General features: G+C 32.3%; 2 protein-coding genes across 2 annotated transcripts; both read left to right on the forward strand.

Moving 5' to 3' along the window:
- Positions 1–437: 437 nt before the first annotated feature.
- On the forward strand, positions 438–2,073 carry LOC104815145. The gene is made up of 6 exons (XM_010543463.1): positions 438–518; positions 607–693; positions 1,087–1,251; positions 1,331–1,384; positions 1,462–1,590; positions 1,681–2,073. Exons 1-6 carry the CDS (start codon positions 438–440, stop codon positions 2,071–2,073), a joined length of 909 nt encoding a protein of 302 aa, XP_010541765.1.
- Positions 2,074–19,642: 17,569 nt separating this feature from the next.
- LOC104815146 lies at positions 19,643–20,620 on the forward strand. Its single transcript, XM_010543464.1, has 4 exons — positions 19,643–19,738; positions 19,836–19,889; positions 19,960–20,085; positions 20,161–20,620. The coding sequence occupies exons 1-4, from the start codon at positions 19,643–19,645 to the stop codon at positions 20,593–20,595; spliced, it is 711 nt and encodes a 236-aa protein (XP_010541766.1). The 3' UTR covers positions 20,596–20,620.
- Positions 20,621–24,247: the final 3,627 nt, after the last annotated feature.

Below are 24,247 nucleotides of genomic sequence, written 5' to 3' on the forward strand. Positions count from 1 at the left end.
AAAGATTGATTTAAAACAAGTTATATAATTTATGCTTTTTTATAATGGATTTTAAGTAAAAGATTTTTTTTGGTGTGATTAAAATAGTTAACGGATTCTTTTAGATTTGCCCCTAGATCTAATTTAATAACCGGCCTTCAAATAGAAATATATGATTGTCATATATACTCAAATATAACTTGAGTATACATGGATATGACAATCATATTTGATACCATATATTTGATAGGTGGTGTCAATTCCATATTTCATTCCATACAAACTGTCACTTTCTAATTTGATTATATTATGTTACAAAAATGAAATGTTTCCATGTTGGCTTGATTTTATTTTAATATGAATTTAGTCCCAACCCTTCAAATATAAATATGTGGGTGTCTTCCATTACGATACATCACAGAAGAAACGCAATACATTTGAATCTCATGGCTCTCACGATGGATTTAGTGGGGCTCTTGATCTTGATTTCGTTTGTTAAGTACGGAGAAGCTGTGAGACCGTTATTGAAGTCGATTAAGGTGCAGAATACATTCTAAGTATACGAGATATGATCTTCACATTGTTCATGCGTGTGAAATAACTTCATTTTTTCTATTCTTTGGTTAGATAAGTGAAAATGTTATCTACGACTGCGTGGATATCTATAAACAACCATCGCTTAGTCATCCCCTGCTCAAGAACCACACCATCCAAGTATATTCTTCGGTTTAATATATCACAAAAACTTATTATGTTTTCTAATCTATTACGATTATTACAATTGTGATTTACTTATAAATATATCTTTATATATATACACTTTCATGATATTATGATTAGTTGAAACCATCGAGGTCGCTGTTCGAACCAGAGACACAAGTGTCAAGCAAAAGACACGAGAAGAAAATAGGATGTCCCGTTGGAACGGTTCCTATAATGAGAGCGAGACAAGAGGACGTCATGAAGCCTCAGCATTTAACACCAAACACCGCCCAAGAACCAGGCGCACATGTAAGCCCTCGTATTTAAGTTTCATATATATATATATATATATTTTGCATGTAAACCTTTATAAAGCTTATTCGAAGCATCGGAACATGTATACAGATAGCAGGCATGAGGTCGGAAGGTAATGGTCTATATCACGGGACCTCTGCGCTGTTAAGTACACACTACTTGAAGATAGATCCCCATGGAGTTTCTACATATGCGATGCAATATGTAATCGCTGAATCCAATGGCCAAAAGAACACTATCGAAGCGGGGTGGATGGTATTATCCCCTTTCTATTTATGTTTTATATTTATAGTTTGTTTCGGGTCTGAAGTTTTGAACTTTCGGCCATTTGCAGATAAACATGGACTTGTTTGGTGATGGCCGTGCTTGGTCTTACGGATCTTGGATGGTATGGTTCCCCTCTTTCCCGGCATTTTGGCTCCCTTCTTTACATTAACTGCATATATGAAATACGTGCGATGGTAGGGTGCCAACGGGGCGGGTTGCATCAACACAAAATGTCCAGGGTTTGTGCAAGTTGGAAATAATAATTTCTTGAGTGAACCTCTTGATACCACTAGGGACAAGTCATTTATTAGGTTTTCCATTCATCAGGTACGTACTCTTCATTTCATATATATATATATGATATTAAACCTTACGTGGGAAATTCCTTGACAATACTTTTCTATTCGTATGTAAAAGGATCATGCGACAGGAAATTGGTGGATTACTCAAATACTCAAAGACTCTAAGAGTGATATCGGTTATTGGCCAAAGGAACTGTTCGATGTATTAGGCGGCGGTGCTACGTCGGTGGGATTCTCTGGCGTGGTCCGCGCTCCTCCAAATGGTCCGAGCCCGCCCATGGGGAACGGCAACCTACCGAAAGACAAGGATCCTTATCACTCGGCGTTTTTCGCTAATCTCGAAATCTTAGGACAGGATTATTTGTCGTATAGGGCTGACAACTTTACGTTCAACAGGGTGATAGACAACGAGAAATGCTATGGTCTACGCTATGCCGGATTCGATAATGATAATGTCGGTGTCTATTTCACCTATGGCGGTCCAGGAGGAAATTCATGCGGTGTCTGAGTCCGCTTGATAATGTTTTCGATATATATCTATATTAAAGGTCTTCTTCCCTCATAATGAATTAATATATGTTTTCCTTTGTGCGAATGTATTCTTTACCTCATTTTTCATTTGATTAATAAACAACTTTATTGGTAATAATGTGGATTTAAATGGTTTTTATGTATTAATAAAATTATCAATTTTATCCATTTAATCCACTTAGTGGGTTGACTCCTAAAACCCATTTAATTAAATATAATCCAAATAACTAATCTAAATACAGTTTTTATAGAGTTTGATTAGATTAATTCATTTAATCCAATATATTTGATTATTTCTAAGGAATAAACATAGCCCTTCCTAATATAAACCAAATTAAAATTGAAAACTAAAACCTATAAAAAAAAGTTAACTAATTTAGGTTTGATGACGAAAATGACCAATAAGATGATGAAAAAGGATATACGACATCAAGAAAAAGAAAATATTGACATTCATATGTTAAAATAATATTAAATCTACCCAGCCAAATTCATAACCACACGTAGATTTACATATTTCTCTCTAATAATCTTTAAATGTATTTTTACATTTTGGTACTTGAAAATATTTATCTCTAATACTCTCCAACTACATAATTTTATTAGACAAAGATATATTGGTTCTATTTTGACAAATAATCTTTTTAATTGTGAATTATTTTTAAAGAACAAGAAATAGAGGAGAAATCAGAAAATACCTTCTTGTTAAATCCTTAAATAATCATACACAACATAAACACTTAAATAGGTTCTAAACATAAATAGTCGAATATTGAAATTACAAACTTTAATAAGTGAAAGATAAACTAATACATTACAAATTTTAGTAATTGCAACATAATCTAATACATTTGGATCGCCGAACGAATAAACGTATAGTGTGTCTGACGTATAAAGTGGCACCAGTAGACTGCCACAGAGTAACACTATAATAAAAACTAAAATCACACCTAAGATCGATGATGCAAAAATAAACAACTTTATTGGGAATAATGTGGATTAAAATGGTTTTTTATGTATTAATGGATCTAAACGAAAATTATCTTTCTTAATCGGATTATAACCGGCCAACACAAGTATGGGAGTCCAATAAACCAAACTATGAAATTGATTTAATAAGCTAAACCCAACCCACCCAAAATTGGGACCTAAAGAAAAAGTGTACCCCCCAAAAACCAATCCATTAAAGAAGTTTTTTGCGAATTATATTTTTCCAATTAATCTATTTGCTATTATAAACTAACAAAATAGATATTCTAATTAAAATATATTTTGAGAATTTTTTTATATAAATATAACTCATTCAAATGCATAATAAAGTTAGATGAGAAATAGCGGAATAACTTTAAACGATAAAACTCAAGTTTGGGTGGTTCAATCGGAAAGGAAAGAAAACCCAAGATCGAGATTCCATTGGGGGAAGAACATTTATCTGGATTTTTTCGATCTTTTATGATATGTATTTGGGTCAAAGACTCAATGAAATTTCGATTATCAAAAAAAAAAAATCTTTAAACGATAAAGGCGATTAGGGTTTTCTATTCTTTTCTAAATGATATATTATAATGAATAATAAGGTTTCTTCATAGTGTGTAAAATCAATTATTGTTAATGGAGATTTTCAATCCCAAATTACTGGTTAAACCCAAAAGTTAAAAGTATATGAATTATGAACCATATAATTATCTATTTCTAACCACATGTTCACTAGTTACTAGATTTCCACCTATTCACAAATCGGGTATATCCTTAATAGCCTGAATAATCTCATCCTTAATAGCCTGAATAATCTCTCCGTCTATCGTTTGTTTATGATTTTGATTGTGGATAGCCTCTACAAGAGTTTGGTTATCTACCTCGACCTCTACTTTTTTTTCATCTCTTATCTTAAATCATTCGCAATTTGTGAAAAATGAATTAATTTTTAAAATGTAAGATTCAGCTCACTGTTTTTATATAATATTATGGTTTTAAAGGTGTTGAGCAATAGGATGTTACCAATGTCAATACAATATTCGAATACAATGTCTCAATAACAAATATTTTAGAACTGATCTGATAGAATCTGTAAAGAGAAAAGAGTTTTAGAGACTCAGGATCAAATCATGGAGGTTAGAACACGAAGAGAACCGCTTCTCTGAGTTTCTAAGACGTCCATATGAGTTCTGGAATTAGTTTTTATGTTTGAAAGTGTTTTCCAAACTTAAATAGCCTCTCAAAATCATAACATGGAAAAATAAAATTTTTCCGAAACGTGGTCCAGACGGATTGGTTTCGGTTTGTCCGGACAAGCCAATGTGTTTCAAGTGGACCGATAAACTAGTTCGTTTCGATTGTGTAGTCTAGTCCAAACCGTACCAATTTTGGTTTGTCTGGACTGACTCATACAGGTCAAAATGGGCTGAATATAATGTCTGAAATTCAACCAAAAAACAATCCGATCTAGACTGGTTTTTTTGTGTCACCATCGTCAAGATTTTTTTTATTTCAATTAATACGTTTTGGAATTATAATGACACATTTTATAAGTTCTAAAATAAATTTATCAAATAAAAAGTTATAAATTTATTTTCCACCGGTTTATAAATTCAGGAATTTTTATGGATTTTATCATATTTATTTCCATCCACAAGTTTACACGTTTAACCAATGAACTAAATAATTCGAGTGTAGACTATATATTTCCATCCCTTCAAAAGTGAAATGATGTATTAATTCAACCAAATCAAACTAGAATAAGACCCTTAGAGAAAGACCTACATTGAAGATATTGAAAGAAATATCTAAATATAAAGTCATCAAAGAATCGAGAGATTAGTAGGATAAAGTCTTAATAGTAAAGTTAGACCCGAGAGGGTTAATCTCTACTTTAGAGCTTGAATTCCCTGAATTGGATAAATAAAACACTGAGTTTACATCTTTTGAAAGACCTTTGCATGTAAAGCAATCTCGAAACCTGCAATGTTCATCATTCATAATTTACAACTATTTTTATTGTTTATTTTGCTACGTTCTCACCATCCATATTCCTTTTGATTTAGACTTGGATTTGGATTTGATTTCATTGTTTATTTGTCCCTGTGTTTGACCATACCTATTACACACGATCCGTACACTTGCGGTATTTATTGAGTCTAGGATATTATCACTTGATCAAATTTATACAGCTAGATTACGACATCACACACCACATCGTTCATCTGACATTCATACAAAGATCGAATTCTTTACAATATATTTATAAAATTTATCATTTATAAAAAAGATAATAAGCCAAATAATGGAAACATGAAACAAATTGAAACCATATTGAGTAGTAACAATGAACACAAAAAACATTCGCACAATGTTCTTTGATAACTTATGAAATTCATTCAATTGTTATTATCTATTGTACTATTTTTGTACAATTTTCTGTGACAAAAATTAAGATACATAGTTTGATTGAATATTCTTTGATAAGTTTACACGTAGATATCTCTTTTTATATCACATTCGTTTTGTTTTGTTTTGTTTATTTGATTGATTTGTTAGAAATGGGATGTTACAGTATAAAAACAATATATGTACAAATATAAAGAAAAATCGTCAAAAAAATCTTGTACCCTTTATAGATCAATGAAAAAACATTTACCTTTTTTGCTTATCAGTTAAATCTGTATTTGACATGATTAACTCATAAAACCCGAACTTTTTAAAAATTTACCGAAAATCTCCTGCATCTACCAATTCAAACAAAAATGATGATGTGACAATGACATCGCTTCCAAATCATGCACACATCATCATTTCAGACAAAATTTTAATTAATTAGATTATTTAAATTCATACATACATACATACATACATTTTTTTTTCTTTTTTTTTGATAATCCGGAAGTTCACCGGGCCTTTGGCCCAACTATATCTCCCAGAGGACCGGGGCAACGCATGTGAAAACCCCTCCCCAACCAGGAATCGAACCGCCAACCTCTGAGTGCTTTGCACCCAGCTGCTGACCACTCGCCCACGAGCTGTTGGCTTACATACATACATACATACATACATACATACATACATACATACATACATACATACATACATACATATATAAATTCACATATACATATATATATTAAAAATAAAATTATTTGTAATTAATAAAACACATATACATATAACTACAATATATATGTATATTAAAACTAATACATACATATATATGTGTATGTGTTTGTGAGATGTATATGTATGTGTATGTGTATTGGTGAATATGTGAATGTATATGTATATATCTATATATATATAGTATATAAATTTTTTATGTATATATTTTCTTAAATTTTAATCTTTTTTTTTCTGCTTCGATCGATTTTCACCGCTAGAATATTGTAAAAGAACAAGTGTAGTCTGGGCTTCGCTCAGGAAACGGATTATCCAAAAAAAAAAAGAACAAGTGAATTTCCCACGAAGCTATAAAAATTAATTATGAATTTACTATTTAAATTTTGTTTGCATTAAGAATGATGCGGGTGCTCGGGGTAAATCTCGAGGCGGAAAAAGATGAATGGTGAAAAACTAAAAACAAATCCCCTATGTAATATTTAAAAGTTTTTAATGGTAAATGATTTTGTATGAACTCAAACGAAACGAGACCCTTTGGTAATTGATTTTTACGCACTCTTTTTTTCCTCTTTCTAATGGGTCGCCTAAATTTTGCGGTAAATTCACATTATGGGTTTTGACCACTAAGCCCAATAGTGTAGAAAGTATGAAATAAAATGGACCTAATTAAATCTTTAGGGTCCAAAGCCCAAAATAATCAGTAGGCCCATATGAGTGACTGACGTCTCTTCTTTTATGGCCATATATGACATAGCCTGTTTGTCTATCAACTCGTTGTAACATCATATACTTACATATATATATATATATATATAATCATTTTAACAAAGAAGTATAGAAAATGATTAGTATATATAATATGGATAGATTCACTCTATTTTGCAACTTGAACAAACCCTTTTCCATATTGTATTGTACAATTTCGGTAGTTGTTGTTTTTACGATAAAAAGATTTGGTGTGATCTGTAGTAATTTTAATTACTTATTATGACAAATATATTTCTTCGATTAATTTTATTATGCTCCGATAAGATATAATAAAAGGATTTTGAAAAAGTTGGACCCTCAAAGAGTAAAATGGAAAAACTAACTAGTTCTATTCACTTTAAAAAATTGTCAAGTACAATTCACTTTTTGTTAGAGCTACTCAACACCCAGATGAAACCTCCCATGAGTTTTAACCCACTCTCACAATGAATTCTACCGATGAAAAAACATTTAACTATCTTATTCAAATAAAAAAAATCTTTTATTTAAAATTCATTATAAAAAACTATCAAATTTTAAGTAAAAAGACCCTCAACTATATATCTTGTTTGAAAATAATAAATTTTTTATAAAAAAATATCAACCATTAATTTTGTTTTAAAAAATCATCAAATATCTAAATTAGTCAAACACATTCTATATTAAATATGTTATAAAAATCTAAATATCTAAATTACTCAAACACATTCTATTTTAAATTTGTTATAAAAATCTAAAATATTCATATTTATAAAAACATTATAAAATATTTATAAACATCAATTAAATTTTTATAGATTTTTATAACATATTTAAAATAAAATTAACTTGAGTATACATGGATATGACAATCTTATTTGATACCATATATTTGATAGGTGGTGTCGATTCCATATTGCATTCCATACAAACTGTCACTTTCTAGTTTCTAATTTGATTTAATTATGTTGCCAAAAATGAAATCTTTCCATGTTGGCTTGATACCATATATTTGATAGGCGGTGTCAATGCCATATTTCATTCCATACAAACTGTCACTTTCTAATTTGATTATAAAATGAAATGTTTCCATGTTGGCTTGATACCATATATTTGATAGGTGGTGTCAATTCCATATTTCATTCCATACAAACTGTTCACTTTCTAATTTGATTATAAAATGAAATGTTTCCATGTTGGCTTGATTTGTTTTTTCTTTTTATGAATTTAGTCCCAACCCTTCAAATATAAATATGTGGGTGTCTTCCACATAAAACACACATTACATATGAATCTCATGGCTCTCACGATGCATTTAGTCGGGCTCTTAGTCTTGATTTCGTTTGTTAAGTACGGAGAAGCTGTGAGACCGTTATTGAAATCGATTAAGGTGCAGAATACATTCTAAGTATACGAGATATGATGATCTTCACATCGTTCATGCGTGTGAAATAACTTTTTTTGTGTGCGTGTGTTTTTTATTCTTTGGTTATAGTTAAGTGAAAATGTTATCTACGATTGCGTGGATATCTATAAGCAACGGTCGCTTAGCCATCCGCTGCTCAAGAACCACACCATCCAGGTATATTCTTCAATTTAACACATCACAAAAAACTTGTTACGTTTTCTAAGCTTTCCACTCTTCTGAATATTACAATTGTGATTTACTTATAAATATATCTTTATATATATATATACACTTTCATGCTATTATGATTAGTTGAAACCATCGAGGTCGCGGTTCGAACCAGAGACACAAGTGTCAAGCGAAAGACACGGGAAGAAAATAGGATGTCCCGTTGGAACGGTGCCTATAATGAGAGCGAGACAAGAGGACGATGTCATGAAGCCTCAGCATTTAACACCAAACACCGCCCAAGAACCAGGCGCACATGTAAGCCCTCGTATTTAAGTTTCATATATATATATATAGGCATGTAAACCTTTATAAAGCTTATTCGAAGCGTCGGGACATGTATACAGATAGCAGGCATGAGGTCACAAGGTAATGGTCCATATCACGGGACCTCTGGTGTGTTAAGTACACACCACTTGAAGATAAATCCCCATGGAGTTTCTACATATGCCATACAATACGTAATCGCTGAATCCAATGGCCAAAGGAACACTATCGAGGCTGGCTGGATGGTATTATCCCCTTTCTATTTATGTTTTATATTTATAGTTTGTTTCGGGTCTGAAGTTTTGAACTTTCGGCCATTTGCAGATAAACATGGACTTGTTTGGTGATGGCCGTGCTTGGTCTTACGGATCTTGGATGGTATGGTTCCCCTCTTTCCCGGCATTTTGGCTCCCTTCTTTACATTAACTGCATATATGAAATACGTGCGATGGTAGGGTGCCAACGGGGCGGGTTGCATCAACACAAAATGTCCAGGGTTTGTGCAAGTTGGAAATAATAATTTCTTGAGTGAACCTCTTGATACCACTAGGGACAAGTCATTTATTAGGTTTTCCATTCATCAGGTACGTACTCTTCATTTCATATATATATATATATATATATATATATATATGAAATTAAACCTTACGTGGGAAATTCCTTGACAATACTTTTCTATTGGTATGTAAAAGGATCATGCGACAGGAAATTGGTGAATTACTCAAATATTCAAAGACTCTAAGAGTGATATCGGTTATTGGCCAAAGGAACTGTTCGATGTATTAGGCGGCGGTGCTACGTCGGTGGGATTCTCTGGCGTGGTCCGCGCTCCTCCAAATGGTCCGAGCCCGCCCATGGGCAACGGCAACCTACCGAAAGACAAGGATCCTTATCACTCGGCGTTTTTCGCTAATCTCGAAATCTTAGGACAGGATTATTTGTCGTATAGGGCTGACAACTTTACGTTCAACAGGGTGATAGACAACGAGAAATGCTATGGTCTACGCTATGCCGGATTCGATAATGATAATGTCGGTGTCTATTTCACCTATGGCGGTCCAGGAGGAAATTCATGCGGTGTCTGAGTCCGCTTGATAATGTTTTCGATATATATCTATATTAAAGGTCTTCTTCCCTCATAATGAATTAATATATGTTTTCCTTTGTGCGAATGTATTCTTTACCTCATTTTTCATTTGATTAATAAACAACTTTATTGGTAATAACGTGGATTTAAATGGTTTTTATGTATTAATAAAATTATCAATTTTATCCATTTAATCCACTTAGTGGGTTGAATCCAAAAACCCATTTAATTAAATATAATCCAAATAACTAATCTAAATACAGTTTTTATAGAGTTTGATTAGATTAATTCATTTAATCCAATCTATTTGATTATTTCTAAAGAATAAACATAGCCCTTCCTAATATAAACCAAATTAAAATTGAAAACTAAAACCTATAAAAAAAAGTTAACTAATTTAGGTTTGATGACGAAAGTGACCAATAAGATGATGAAAAAGGATATGAGTGATTAAATCTACCCAGCCAAATTCATAACCACACGCAGATTTACATATTTCTCTCTAATAATCTTTAAATGTATTTTTACATTTTGGTACTTGAAAATATTTATCTCTAATACTCTCCAACTACATAATTTTATTAGACAAAGATATATTGGTTCTATTTTGACAAATAATATTTTTAATTGTGAATTATTTTTAAAGAACAAGAAATAGAGGAGAAATCAGAAAATACCTTCTTGTTAAATCCTTAAACAATCATACACAACATAAACACTTAAATAGGTTCTAAATATAAATAGTCAGAATATTGAAATTACAAACTTTAATAAGTGAAAGATAAACTAATACATTACAAGTTTTAGTAATTGCAACATAACCTAATACATCTGGATCGCCGAACGAATAAACGTATAGTGTGTCTGACGTATAAAGTGGCACCAGTAGACTGCCACGAGTAACACTACAATAAAAGCTAAAATCGCACCTAAGATCGATGATGCAAAAATAAATAAGTTAAAACTAATCAAATAATATTTAATTAAACTATGTAACTTAATTTTTATCATAAATTGTACAAAAATTGCACCACATATCATATTACTCTCCTAAAAACAAAAAAATAAAAATAAAATTTGTAATCGTAAATAAATTTAAATGTTTTAATGTATTTATCCATTTAATCCACTTAGTGAGTTGAATCATACACCCCATTTAATTAAAAATAATCCAAACAACTAATCCAAATATAGTTTTTATTGAGTTGGATTAGATTAACTCATTTAATCCAATCTATTTGATTATTTCTAAGGAATAAACCTAGCCCCTCCTAACATAAACCAAATTAAAATTGAAAACTAAAACCTATAAAAAAAATTAACTATTTTAGGTTTGGCGTACGAAATTGACCAATAAGATGATAAAAAAGGATAGAACATCAAGAAAAAAAAAATATTGACATTCATACGTTAAAGTAATATTAAATCTTTAATTTTATATATTACATTTTGATACTTGAAAATATTTATATCTAATATTCTCCAACTACATAATTTTATTAGACAAAAACATATTGGTTCTATTTTAAAGAACAAGAAATAGAGGAGAAAGCAGAAAATACCTTCGTATTAAATCCTTAAACAATCCTACACAACATAAACTCTTAAATAGGTTCTAAACATAGATAATCGAATAATCAAATTACAAACTTTAATAAGTGAAAGATACACTAACACATTGCAAATTTAGTAACTGCAACATAATCTAACACATCTGGATCGTCGAACGAATAGACGTACGACGTGCCTGACATATAAAGTGACAACAATAGACTACCATGAGTAACATTACAATAAAAGTTAAAAGCGCACCTACGATAATGTAGAAATTAATAAGATAAAACTAATCAAAGAATATTTAATTAAACTATGTAACTTACTTTTTTTTATCATAAATTGTACAAAAATTGCACGACACATCATATTACTCTCCTAAAAACAAAAAAATAAAATTTGTAATCGTAAATAGATTTAAATGTTTTAATGGATTTATCCATTTAATCCACTTAGTGATATGATCCGATCTAGACTGATTTTTTATATCACCATCGTCAATTTTTTTTTCTTTCAATTAATAAGTTTTGGAATTATGATGACACATTTTGTAAGTTCAGAAATAAATTTATCAAGTAAAAAGTTAGAAATTTGTTTTCCACCTGTTTACAAATTCAGAAATTTTTATGGGTTTATCCTATTTATTTCCATCCACAAGTTTACACGGTTAGCGAATGAGCTAAACTATATATTTCCATCCCTTCGAAAGTGAAATGGTGTGGCTATTCAACCAAATCAAACTAGAATAAGACCCTTGGAGAAAGATCTACATTGAAGATATTGAAAGAAATATCTAAATATAAAATCATCAAAGAGCATTCAATTAAACTACATAGCTTAATTTTATTATATAAACTAAACAAAAATTGTCCGACTAATAATAAGCAATTTTTAATTTACAAAAAATCAAATCAATTATTTTTATTTAAGAAATGATAAAATTAGAAATAAATCAGATTCTTTTAATGAATGAGATGTCCACATATAAACTCATTAAAGAATATTCAATTAAACTTTGTTTTCCAAGATTTCCTATAAATGGAATTTCCTATAGACACGAAAGATGGTGCAAATGAGCCAAACTATTTCCCTTTCAGTTTTGTTTTGAGTTTCTGCTATGTTTTCGATTTTATTCAAAAATCTATTGAGAAAACAAAATAAAAAAATATCGGGAGAAGGAGAAACTATCTACGCAACGTTAGTACAAATCCCGCAAGACATGCATAGATTAATTGACATGTTTAGATGAAGACCAGTACCTGTTTAGATCAGCCTTCTACTACATGAGAAACCTATATGGAACCAAGAGGGAACTCCTCGAGACCCTCCTCAAAGACGTAGAAACGTGAGGAACCAAACCCCATGCAAAAAATCAGACGGATAATCAATTTAATTATTATTGTTTAAGAAATGATAAAACTACTAATGAAAAAGACTCTTCTAATGAAAGAGATATCTAAATATAAAGTCATCAAAGAATATTAAATTGAACTATGTAGCTTAATTTTAACTAATTTTAAATTTATGATAAATCAATTCAATTATTAATGTTTAAGAAATGATAAAACTAGTAATGAATAAGATTCTTCTAATGCAAGAGATGTCAATATATAAACTCATCAAAGAATGTTTATATCTTAATTTTTATTATACAGACTATACAAAAATCGTACAATGGGTCACATTTAATGTCGGTTGATAGCTATGATTCCGAAACTTAAAACGAATATTGTAATCTGAATCTGAATATCATGTTTAGATTTTTCTTTATTGATAATTAGGGAATTGTTAACAAGGATCTTTATTTGGACCATGTGAATCTGAGTTGAAATATATTATTGTAACAAATTCAAAATATATGTTTATATGATAATTGGATTGTTGATTGGAACATGATGTTACAAACCATACAATCAGTTGCTTGTTAAGAGAAGATTGTGAATGACGCTAGGATCTATTGATGAGGATATTTTACAATTAAGTAAAAGATAGTTCGGTGAGAAAATCATGCCCCTTTCATGAGTTTGTGACCTTTGCTTGGTGATACCCAACTTTAGTTACGGAGATCCGCAAGTATCCAGATCTTGAGACAGATCATTTTTCAAAAGAATCCGCCCAGATCTTGACATTTTTGGATGGAGTTGATGAAATCCCTTGCCGTTGCTGGTCCGAAGGCATTAAGGCACGACACAAGCACACAACTACTCCCTTTCCTTTTATAGGAAGCTCCATAAATGGGAGTTTTCCCATAAATGAGATTTCCTATAGACAACAAGGATGATCCAAATGGGCACACAACTATTCTTTTTTTTCTTCATCTCTAATTAGAATATTAACAAATGATTCATTATTCACCGTTCTTAATAACTTATGAGTGCCTTTTTTTTCACTTTTGGATATTTTTTTATTGAATTTCTCAACGGGGATAAAAACAAGGAATCAAAACATGGTACGTGTTTGGATATAGCAAGGAGAGATTAAATGGTATCATCCAATTCAGCCAAATGAAACTAGGATAGAAGAAATGAATTAATTAATTGTGTGCACATTCAACCAAATCAAACTAGAATAAGACCCTTAGAGAAAGATCTACATTGAAGATATTGAAAGAAATATCTAAATATAAAATCATCAAAGAGCATTCAATTAAACTACATAGCTTAACTTTATTATATAAACTGTACAAAAATTGTACGACTAATAATAAGCAATTTTTAATTTACAAAAATCAATTCAATTTTTTTTAAGAAATGATAGAATTATAAATAAATCAGATTCTTCTAATGAATGAGATGTCCAAATATAAACTCATTAAAGAATATTCAATTAAACTATGTGGTTTTCCAAGATTTCCTATAAATGAGATTTTCTATAGACAAGAAGGATGGTGCAATTGAGCCAAACTATTTCTCTTTCAATTTTGTTTTTGTTTTGAGTTTCTGTTATGTTTTCGATTTTATTCAAAAATCTATTGAGAAAACAAAATAAGTAAAAAAAAAAACATCGGGGGAAGGAGAAACCATCCACGCAACGTTAGTACAAATCCTACAAGACATGCATTGATTAATTGACATGTTTAGATGAAGACCAGAACCTGTTTAGATTAGCCTTCTATGACATGAGAAACCTATATGGGACCAAGAGCGAACTCCTCGAGATCCTCCTCAAAGATGTAGAACCGTGAGGAACCAAACCCCATGCAAAGAATCAGACGGATAACCAATTCAATTACTATTGTTTAAGAAATGATAAAACTATTAGTGAAAAAGACTCTTCTAATGAAAGAGATATCCAAATATAAAGTCATCAAAGAATATTAAATTGATCTATGTAGCCTAATTTTATTATATAAACAGTACAAAGATGGTACGATTAATAATAACTAATTTTAAATTTATGATAAATCAATTCAATTATTATTGTTTAAGAAATGATAAAAATAGTAATAAATAAGATTCTTCTAATGCAAGAGATGTCCATATATAAACTCATCAAAGAATGTTCATATCTTAATTTTTATTATACAAACTGTACACAAATCGTACAATGAGTCACATTTAATGTCGGTAATAGCTAAGAATCCGAAACTTAAAATGAATATTGTAATCTGAATCTGAATATCATGTTTAGATTTTTCGTTATCGATAAGTAGGGAATTGTTAATAAGGATCTTTAGGACCATGTGAATCTGAGCTGAAATATATTATTGTAACAAATTCAAAATATATATTTATATAGTAATTGCATTGTTGATAGGAACATGATGTTACAAACCGTACAATCAGTTGCTTGTTAAGAGAAGATTGTGAATGACGCTAGGATCTATTGATTAGGATATTTTACAATTAAGTAAAAGATAATTCAGCGAGAAAATACGTGCCCCTTTGATGAGCTTGTGACCTTTGCTTCGTGAGTTTAAAACCTATGCAACTCTTTTGTCTCCTAGAAGATTGTGGATTTGTATGATTTATGTGAACTTAGTTTAAAAAAAATGTATGATTTGGTATGAAATTGACATGGAATCAGATTATACATGGTATAGGTCTGAAGATTTAAACACTGCTCTCGTGGGTATCCAACTTTAGTCACGTGTATCCGCAAGTATCCAGATCTTGAGACAGATCATTTTTCAAAAGAATCCTTCCAGATCTTGACATTTTTTGATGGAGTTGATAAAATCCCTAGTCGTTGCTGGTCCGAAGGCATTAAGGCACGACACAAGTATACAACTACTCCCTTTCCTTTTATAGGAAGTCCCATGAATGGGAGTTTTCCAAAGTTTTCTATAAACGGGATTTCCCATAGACGGCAAGGATGGTACAAATGGGCACACAACTATTCCTTTTTTTCTTCATCTCCAATTGGATTATTAACAAATCATTCATTGTTCACCGTTTCTAATGACTTATGAGTTCCTTTTTTCTTCACTTTTGGATATTTTTTTAATTGGATTTCTTAATGCGGATAAAAACAAGGAATCAAAACGTGGGACGTGTTTGGATAGAGCGAGGAGAGATTAAAAGGTATATTCAATTCAGCCAAATGAAACTAGGATAGAAGAAATTAATTAATTAATGGTGTGCCCATTCAACCAAATCAAACTATGATGTAGACATATATACGACCGAAGACATTTCATATATAGCGGATGAGACCACGAACAAGGACGTAGATGAAGGACACGGATGCGGTATGCGAGGAGATGCACGAGAAGTGTGGAACAGATGAAGAACGCATGCAAGACTACGTGCATGGAGGTCATTAGGAATCCATTGGAGATTGTATGCATTGATGCGTGCATGAGAGTCATGAAGACATGCAAGGTTACGTGGATGGAGGTCACAAAAACCCATGGGAATTGGCCAATCAAGTTTGCCTATGTGGCCTTTTTTTTGTTTCCTTTCATGCTTGTTTTGTTTTACCTACTTAAAGGTTGTTGTCTTCGACATTGGGACAGAATTCAACCGGAAATAAAGTGCATTTTTGTTTGTTCATGTTCTCGCGTAACCTAGGTGAGATACCAAAGCATTTGAATCAAGTTCTCGCAAGTGTTTGAGTGAGATTCTCAGCCAATTCATAATTTTTAGATGTACTAACAAGTGCATCGGAAAAGGGGAAAGCTCTCCATTCCTGGTTCTTCTGTAGCTGGATCCTCTAGAACCACAAGAATCCTTAGTTGGAATGGGATTCCAACTCATCATCTTTTGAGATTTTGAAAAGAGTTGCTCTTTGGAGAGCGCAGTACGAGATTTAGGGTTTAGGGTTAACGATATCGAAGGACCCTTTGTGGTGTCACCCATGATCCATTCCTATCATCTCCTCTTCAATCCAAAAACAAAGATCGAGGCGACTTTGAGACTAAACTTTTCGGACCCATTCATAACCCGTGACACAACTATCATAACCGAGCGAACGTTTCCTTCCCCGTCGACCGTGTATCATTTTTTGTATTAGAATCGGGTTCAATGACCAACATGAAGCAAAGTATTTCTTGTCATTTCAATTCATTTTAATCATGTTTACCCCTTTTCATTTAGAAGGAAATGGAAAAACACAAAAACAATCCCACCGGTAAAGAGGTAACTCTATTTCGTTTTATTTTTGAGTTTGTGATATTTTCGATGTTTTGAGTTCGGATCAGTCTTCCACATGACGAATCTATACAGGACAGAGAACGAATTCCTCTTAAAGCGTAGAAATATAAGGAACCAAACCAAGAGTATTACTGAGGAAAACCGCGTTACATGTGACAAAACGGTAATGATCTTAAACTTCAATTACCTACATTAATTTGTAGAAATATTGTGTTATGAGTATTGAGTACAAGTAGTTTCTTTTTTTAAAAAAATTGACACATATACTACGAAAACAATAAAATGTTTGTTTATTATTATTCCAAACGAAGAAATGACGTGAAATTTCGGAATCCAATAACAAAGTCAAATTTAAACTTTTTATTTGAAATAATAGACTATACATAAACAACTTTTTTTTTCTATAATTCAAAAATTTATAGGGCATTTGACCCGACTATATCTTCTAAAGAACCGGAGAAATCCATATGGATATCTATTTCCAAACGAGGACTTGAACCCCTTACCGGTTGAATCACTCAAACTTGGGTTAAACAACTTCAATCTTCTAAAGATCACAAAATCAAATTAACATTAAGATGCGACAGAAATGGGTACGGATCGGGTACCCCAAATTTTTTACCCACCTGGAACCGAACCCGAACCCAAAAAATCTTAAAATACAAAACCGAACTCGTATTAGGCTAAATATTTGGTGGATTATGTTTGGACCGACCCACATATCCAATCCTCGAGTATTGACCCAGTCGAGTCACCTTATATGGGCCCATTAAGTTTGGCGAAATTACTTTTTTTTATAAAGGTGAATCTTATATATAAATAAATGAAATTAAAAAAAACCGTATTTATATTATAAATATAGATAGATACATATACATATATTCACGTATTTATATTATATATATATATATATTTAAAATATATATACATGTACGGATCTATGTAGTGGAGAAAGGAGGCACATGTCCCCATATAATTAATCAAAAATTATTAATTTCTTCATAAATTTTATAAAATTATAAAACAATATTGATAAATGACCCCAATAAAATTATGGTTATTCATATAAAATTGTACGTATATTGTCCCCGTATGAAAATAGTTTTGGATCTGCCACTATATCTATAGATGTCGGAAATATGTGTGTATATATATGTATGTATCATATATATGTGTAAATATTATATATATGTATATATTTATTTCGATCCGCGAACGGACCGTTTAACCAGCGAGCTAGGGAAACCGGGTCTAGACGGTATATTTCCAACCCGTCGGGGTGATCCCAGCTAGGGGTGTAAAATGGGCGGGCCGGGTCGGGTTCGGGCCGGGTTCAATTCGGGTCTAGAATTTTTCGGGCCGGGCCGGCCCGCCCATTTATTTTTTGGGTCTAGGATCGATGGTCCGGAGCCTGGCTCTATAGGGCTTCGGACGGGTTCGGACCGGGCTTCGGGTTTTTTTATCAAATAAAAATATTTTTTTCTACGATAATAATAATAATGTAAAATATTAAAAAAACAAACATAGTATAAAAAAGACAATTATATGATGTAATTAATTTGAAACATATAGAAAAAGAATCAATATATTCATATGTAAATAAAGGTTTAGAAATATATATATTTAAAAATTTATACGTTTTCAAAAATATAAATTGATATATATATATATGATGTAATATGATTAAAAAAATAAAAGTTTTCATTACTTTAAAAAGTGTTAATTGGATCCAAGATAAAGTTTCGTCATTTGGTTAAAAGATACACATATATAAATATAGAACATGTGTTTGTTTATGTGCATCGAAGGACAAAATCCAAACTACTAGTACAAAATAAAACCTATATAGAGTGAAAAAAATATAAAACAAAAAAATTTAATCAAATAGCAACGGTTAGGTTTGATTTAGTAAAAAAAATAATACAAAAGATGATTATCAAATGATGTAATATGGTTAAAAAGAAGTTAAGATAATCATAGAGAGGTAAAACTTTGGCTTAGAAAAAAGGGTTAGAAAAAAATTAATGGGCTTCAAGTCCGGCCCGAGGCCCGACCGACCCGACCCAACTGGCCCGCAGTCCATTTAGCCTGAGGCCCGAAAGCCCGAAATTTAATGAGCCTATATTTTTTAGGCCCATGTCCTTATTATTTTCGGGCGGATTCGGACCGGGTTTCGGGTTCTGGACTTAATTGACATCCCTAATCCCAGCGCAAAAAAATGGAGAGCTAATGGCGAGTCGGGTGTTTCGAGCCGGGCTAGCCGGTTTCACCCTCCTACAGACCAGCGACCCCAACCCCGAAGGATCCCTTGCATTGGTACCTTTTTTTCATGATTTTGGCATTTATTTTTGCAGCAGAAAATTAGAAATTGTTGTCATAATTAAAAAAAAAAAAAAAAGATAATAGAATGCCCAGATGGAACGGTGCCTATAATGAGAACGAGACCAGAAAACATCATACCAAACACTCAAGAAAAAGGCGTACATGTAAGCATCCATATTATCAACTGTACATATATATACGTATACGTATACATATATATATACATTGCATGCACGTAAAACTTTATAAAAGCTTAATGGAATGTACGTACAGCAATGAAGCTTCATCTGCTCAACAATACGTAGCCGCTGAATCCAATGGACAGCTCAACTTTATCCAAGCGGGATGGATGGTGTGTGTGTGTATATATATATGTTCACGTTTTTTAATTTACGTTTTATCTTTCGAATTAAAGCCAAAGTTTTAAGCTTTTGGTGGTTCGTTTGCAGATAAATATGAACTTATTTGGTGATGCTCGTACATGGACTTTCGCATCTTGGAAGGTGTACTTTGACCTTTTTCTTGACATTTTACAAAATATAGTTATATTGATCACGTGAGATGTAATGGTAGGGTGCCAAGGGGGCAGGCTGCTACAATACACAATGTAAAGGGTTTGTTCAAGTTGCAAAAGATAATCCCTTGAGCGAACCTATGGAAATTACTGACGATTCAATTATTCGGTTTACCATTCATCAGGTACTCTTTCATTTTCTATATACGTATTTCTACGATTGAAAAATCCCTTGACAATGCTTCATTCGTATGTACAAGGATAAAACTAGCGGGAATTGGTGGATTACTCAAATGTTCAAAGACTCTTCTGTGAGTGATATGGGCTACTGGCCAAAGGAACTGTTTAACCTAATCGGCGACGGCGCTCAAATGGTTGGATTCTCCGGCATGGTCAGCGCTCCTCCGAATACCCCGAGCCCACCCATGGGTAACGGCAATCGACCAAAATATGACGATCCTTATCACTCGGGGTTTTTCAATAACCTTCAAATCATGGGAAATGATTATTCGTTGGATAGAGCAGACATGTTTCCATTGAAAAGGTTGGTAGACAGCGACCAATGTTACGGTCTAGATTATGCTGGACATGATAACCCTAATGTCGGCGTCTACTCCAAGTATGGAGGTCCCCGGAGGAAATCCATGCGGTGTCTAGGTCTACACTTGATAATACGTTTTCCAAAATTCCCGTGAATAAGATATCCAAAATGTTTCTTGTGCTCGTGGTTAGTCCTCCTTTTTCAATATATTAGTAATAATGTGAATATAAAAGGGTTTGATGGGTTATTCAACCGAAACCATCATTAATTGGATATGGGGTTTATGTATTAATATGGGCCTATACGAAAAATTCTCTTTCTTCATTGGATCGTATTCCTAAGCTAACTGTGGGAGCCCATTAAATATGGATTCAATAAGTTAAAGAAGAAAAAACAAAATGGACCTAAAAAGTCCAACCCATTAAATAACCTATTGCTATTGAAAACCAAGAAAACACATCTTATGGTTCGGATTTTTTTTCTACATATTTCCTTTATTAAATTATTCTAAAAACTATGGTTGTGTGAACCAAAGAATATTAGGTCATTTATTTAGAAGTTATTAAGATGTATTTTTCAGAACATTTCACAAAATGTATAGTTTTTTCTAACGGAAATAAATTAAAATGTATTGCAAATTTTTAGTTTGATTATAATAATCTTGCAATAAAATTGATATGAAACTTTGCTATATATTTTTAATAAATTTTTGTTGGATATCGTGTAGGAAAAAGCCGGCGGAGACCGTTTACACCAGGATACTCGCGGTCATGTGGTGCTTTGTGGTGTTGATACTGATCTCAGAGCTCGTTAAACCCGTTTCTATCCTATCGGACCAAAACATTTATGGTTCTACCAGAATCAAATCTACTAATTATCTAAAAAATCATATGAAATTATATAAAGTCATATTCAAACGATACACCAACATAAAAAGACATAACAGTACATAAAACCGTGTCTAAATCATGAAATCATGTCCAAATCTAGATATCAACCAACATCAACACATTCAAGTCTCACCACATGAAAAAAGAGTACACACCAACCAAGTCACTAACTATCCAATACCAATACATCTAATAAACTAAATATCTATGACATCTCAATCGCCGTCGCCGAACGGGTAGCCGCACGACGTGCCCTATGACATAAATAATGGCATAAAAATACTGCTGCAATCACTCCTCCGAGGAATAGGAGAAGTGCACCCACGATAATAAAAATCCGCGAAGCAATGGGACGCGTGAATCCGAGATCCCTAGTCTCTGACCTCATGATAATCTGTAAAAAAAATTGTATTTAATTTTTACTACTAAGATTCAAACAAAATTAGCATTGCAAATTTTTAGTTTATGCAACATAATATCAAATAAAACATATTCTAACTATTTCAAGGTTTGGAGGTTTTATTTTTATATTTGAACTTATTATTAGATTAATCCATTGATAGAACGGAACAAATTTTGAATTTAATAAAATAATCATGCATGCCAATATTTTTTTTATTCTTGTTTTCATAGTCCTTTCTTCTTCATAATCTTCTGTGTCAATTTCATCGCCAAACCTAAATTAATTAACTAATTTTCTATAAGTTTTAGCTTTTTGTTTAGATTTTGGTTATTGTAGGGTGAAGCTACGTTTATTCCCTTAGAAGACAACTAGAATTAGTTAAAAAAATCTATAAATGGGGATTTTGATCTTTGTACTTTTGGCATTAGGGGCCTACATATAATCTCCTAATCACGAAAAAATTAAGAAAAGGAAATTAATGATACAGATGGAATAATGTTAGGGTCTACTAACATGGGTTTTATGTAGTAGACTCATTTTTGTTTAAATTAATGATAAATGCATCATTAAAAAAAAATAGAGCCTAGGAGGGTTTAATGAATTAATGGATCTTCATGTCTCAAATGGACCACGACCTCAACATGGCCCACGAAAACCATGTGCTATGCATCTTTCTATGCTTAATTCAATCTGATTACATCCTTTGTCTTCAATGTCATTGGCTTGACCAAATACATATTGGAAAAATGTAGAGGTGGTCCACATTAATCACGTGCCATGCATACTTCTAAGCGCGCTTATTCTCAATGATCGGTTCGGTTCAGTATCTCGTTGAAGATCTTTCTCTAGGGGCCTTATTCTAGTGTGATTTGGGACTTCCTATAAAAGGAAAGGGAGTAGTTGTATGTCTGTGTCGTGCCTTAATGCCTTGGGACAGTGACAGCATACTTTCGAACAATGATCTCTGTCTCAAAATCTGGATATATCTATGTCTTGAAAGAGTATGAAACATTCACCTTCATTAGTCTACCGAGTTCACATCAACATTCACAATAGGCAGACTCTAAATGAAATGTGGTCAAGCACTAATCATTAGGAGAACATATGCTCAAACTAGATTTTTGTTTAAATATCTTCAATGTGGATCTTTCTCTAAGGGCCTCATTCTAGTTCCATCTGGTTGAATAGGTAAACCATTTCATCACTCCTTGCTCCATCCGAACAAGTGCCATGTTTTGATTCCTTGGTTTTATCCGCATTAAGAAATTCAATAAAAAAAAAAGGATATCCAAAAGTGAAAAAGGAGGAGCTCACAAGTCATTAGAAATGGTGAGCAATGAATGATTTGTTAATATTCTAATTAGAGATAACAAAGAAAAAGAATACATGTGCACCATCCTTGCACTGTATGGGAAATCCCATTTATAGGAAACTTTAGAGAACTCCCCATTCATGAGATTTCCTAAAAAGGAAGGTGACTCATTGCTTGGCGTGCCTTCATACCTTGGGACCATCCAAAAATGCCATCAACTCCATCCAAAAATGTCATGGTCTGGATACAGTGATCTTGAGGGTTCTTTTGAAAAATTATCTGTCTCAAGATCTGGATACTCGGGGCTCGAGTATCCGCAACTAAAGTTGGGTAACCACGAGAGCATCTAAACCCGTGTTTAAATCTTCAGACGTATAATCCGATTCCATACCAATTTTTATACCAAATCATACATTTTTTTTAAAACTATGATCACATAAATCATACAAATCCACAATCTTCAAAGAGACAAAAGAGTTGCAAAGGTTTTAAACTCGGCCAAACAAAGAAGATCATAAGCTCATGAAAGGGCATGTATCATCTCACCAAAATAGCGACATTCACAATCTTCTTTTCGAACAAGCAGTTGAGTGTGCGTTGCGTGATATCATGTTCATATCAACAATCCAATTACTATATATATATATATATATATATATATATATATATTTTGAATCTGTTACATTAACATATTTGCATTTACAGGCTCAAATTCAGATGGTCCAAATAAAGGTCCTTGTTAACATTTCCCTACTTCTATACACAAACAGGATTCAGATTACCAAAAGGGCCATGAATATCCCCGAGTACACATTTATGAAATGGACAGATCTACCGTCCTACAGTTCCTATGTTCGATGATGAAAACTATCGTGGAGAGATCAGATTTGTGGGAAGCTGTAGAAGAGGACTATGATGTTCTAAACCTTCCTGCAAACCCAGCTGTTGCACAGATCAAGGCACACAAAGAGAAAATAACAAGAAAGGCCAAAGCAAAGTCTTGTATTTTCTCTTGTGTATTTTCTCTTGGATAATTGGATTGTGTATCACACAAAGAGAAAATAACAAGAAAGGCCAAATACAAAGTCTTGTATTTTCTCTTGTTAACAATGTCAGGATTTTGGAAACTGAAGTAAAGGATGAGAAGTTGGTTCAGAAAGCTCTGGTTTCTATTCCAGAAAGGTTCAAAGCTACAATTGTT

This window comes from Tarenaya hassleriana, unplaced genomic scaffold (genome assembly GCF_000463585.1).
Source record: "Tarenaya hassleriana unplaced genomic scaffold, ASM46358v1 Cleome22, whole genome shotgun sequence".
NCBI classification, from domain to species: Eukaryota; Viridiplantae; Streptophyta; class Magnoliopsida; order Brassicales; family Cleomaceae; genus Tarenaya; species Tarenaya hassleriana.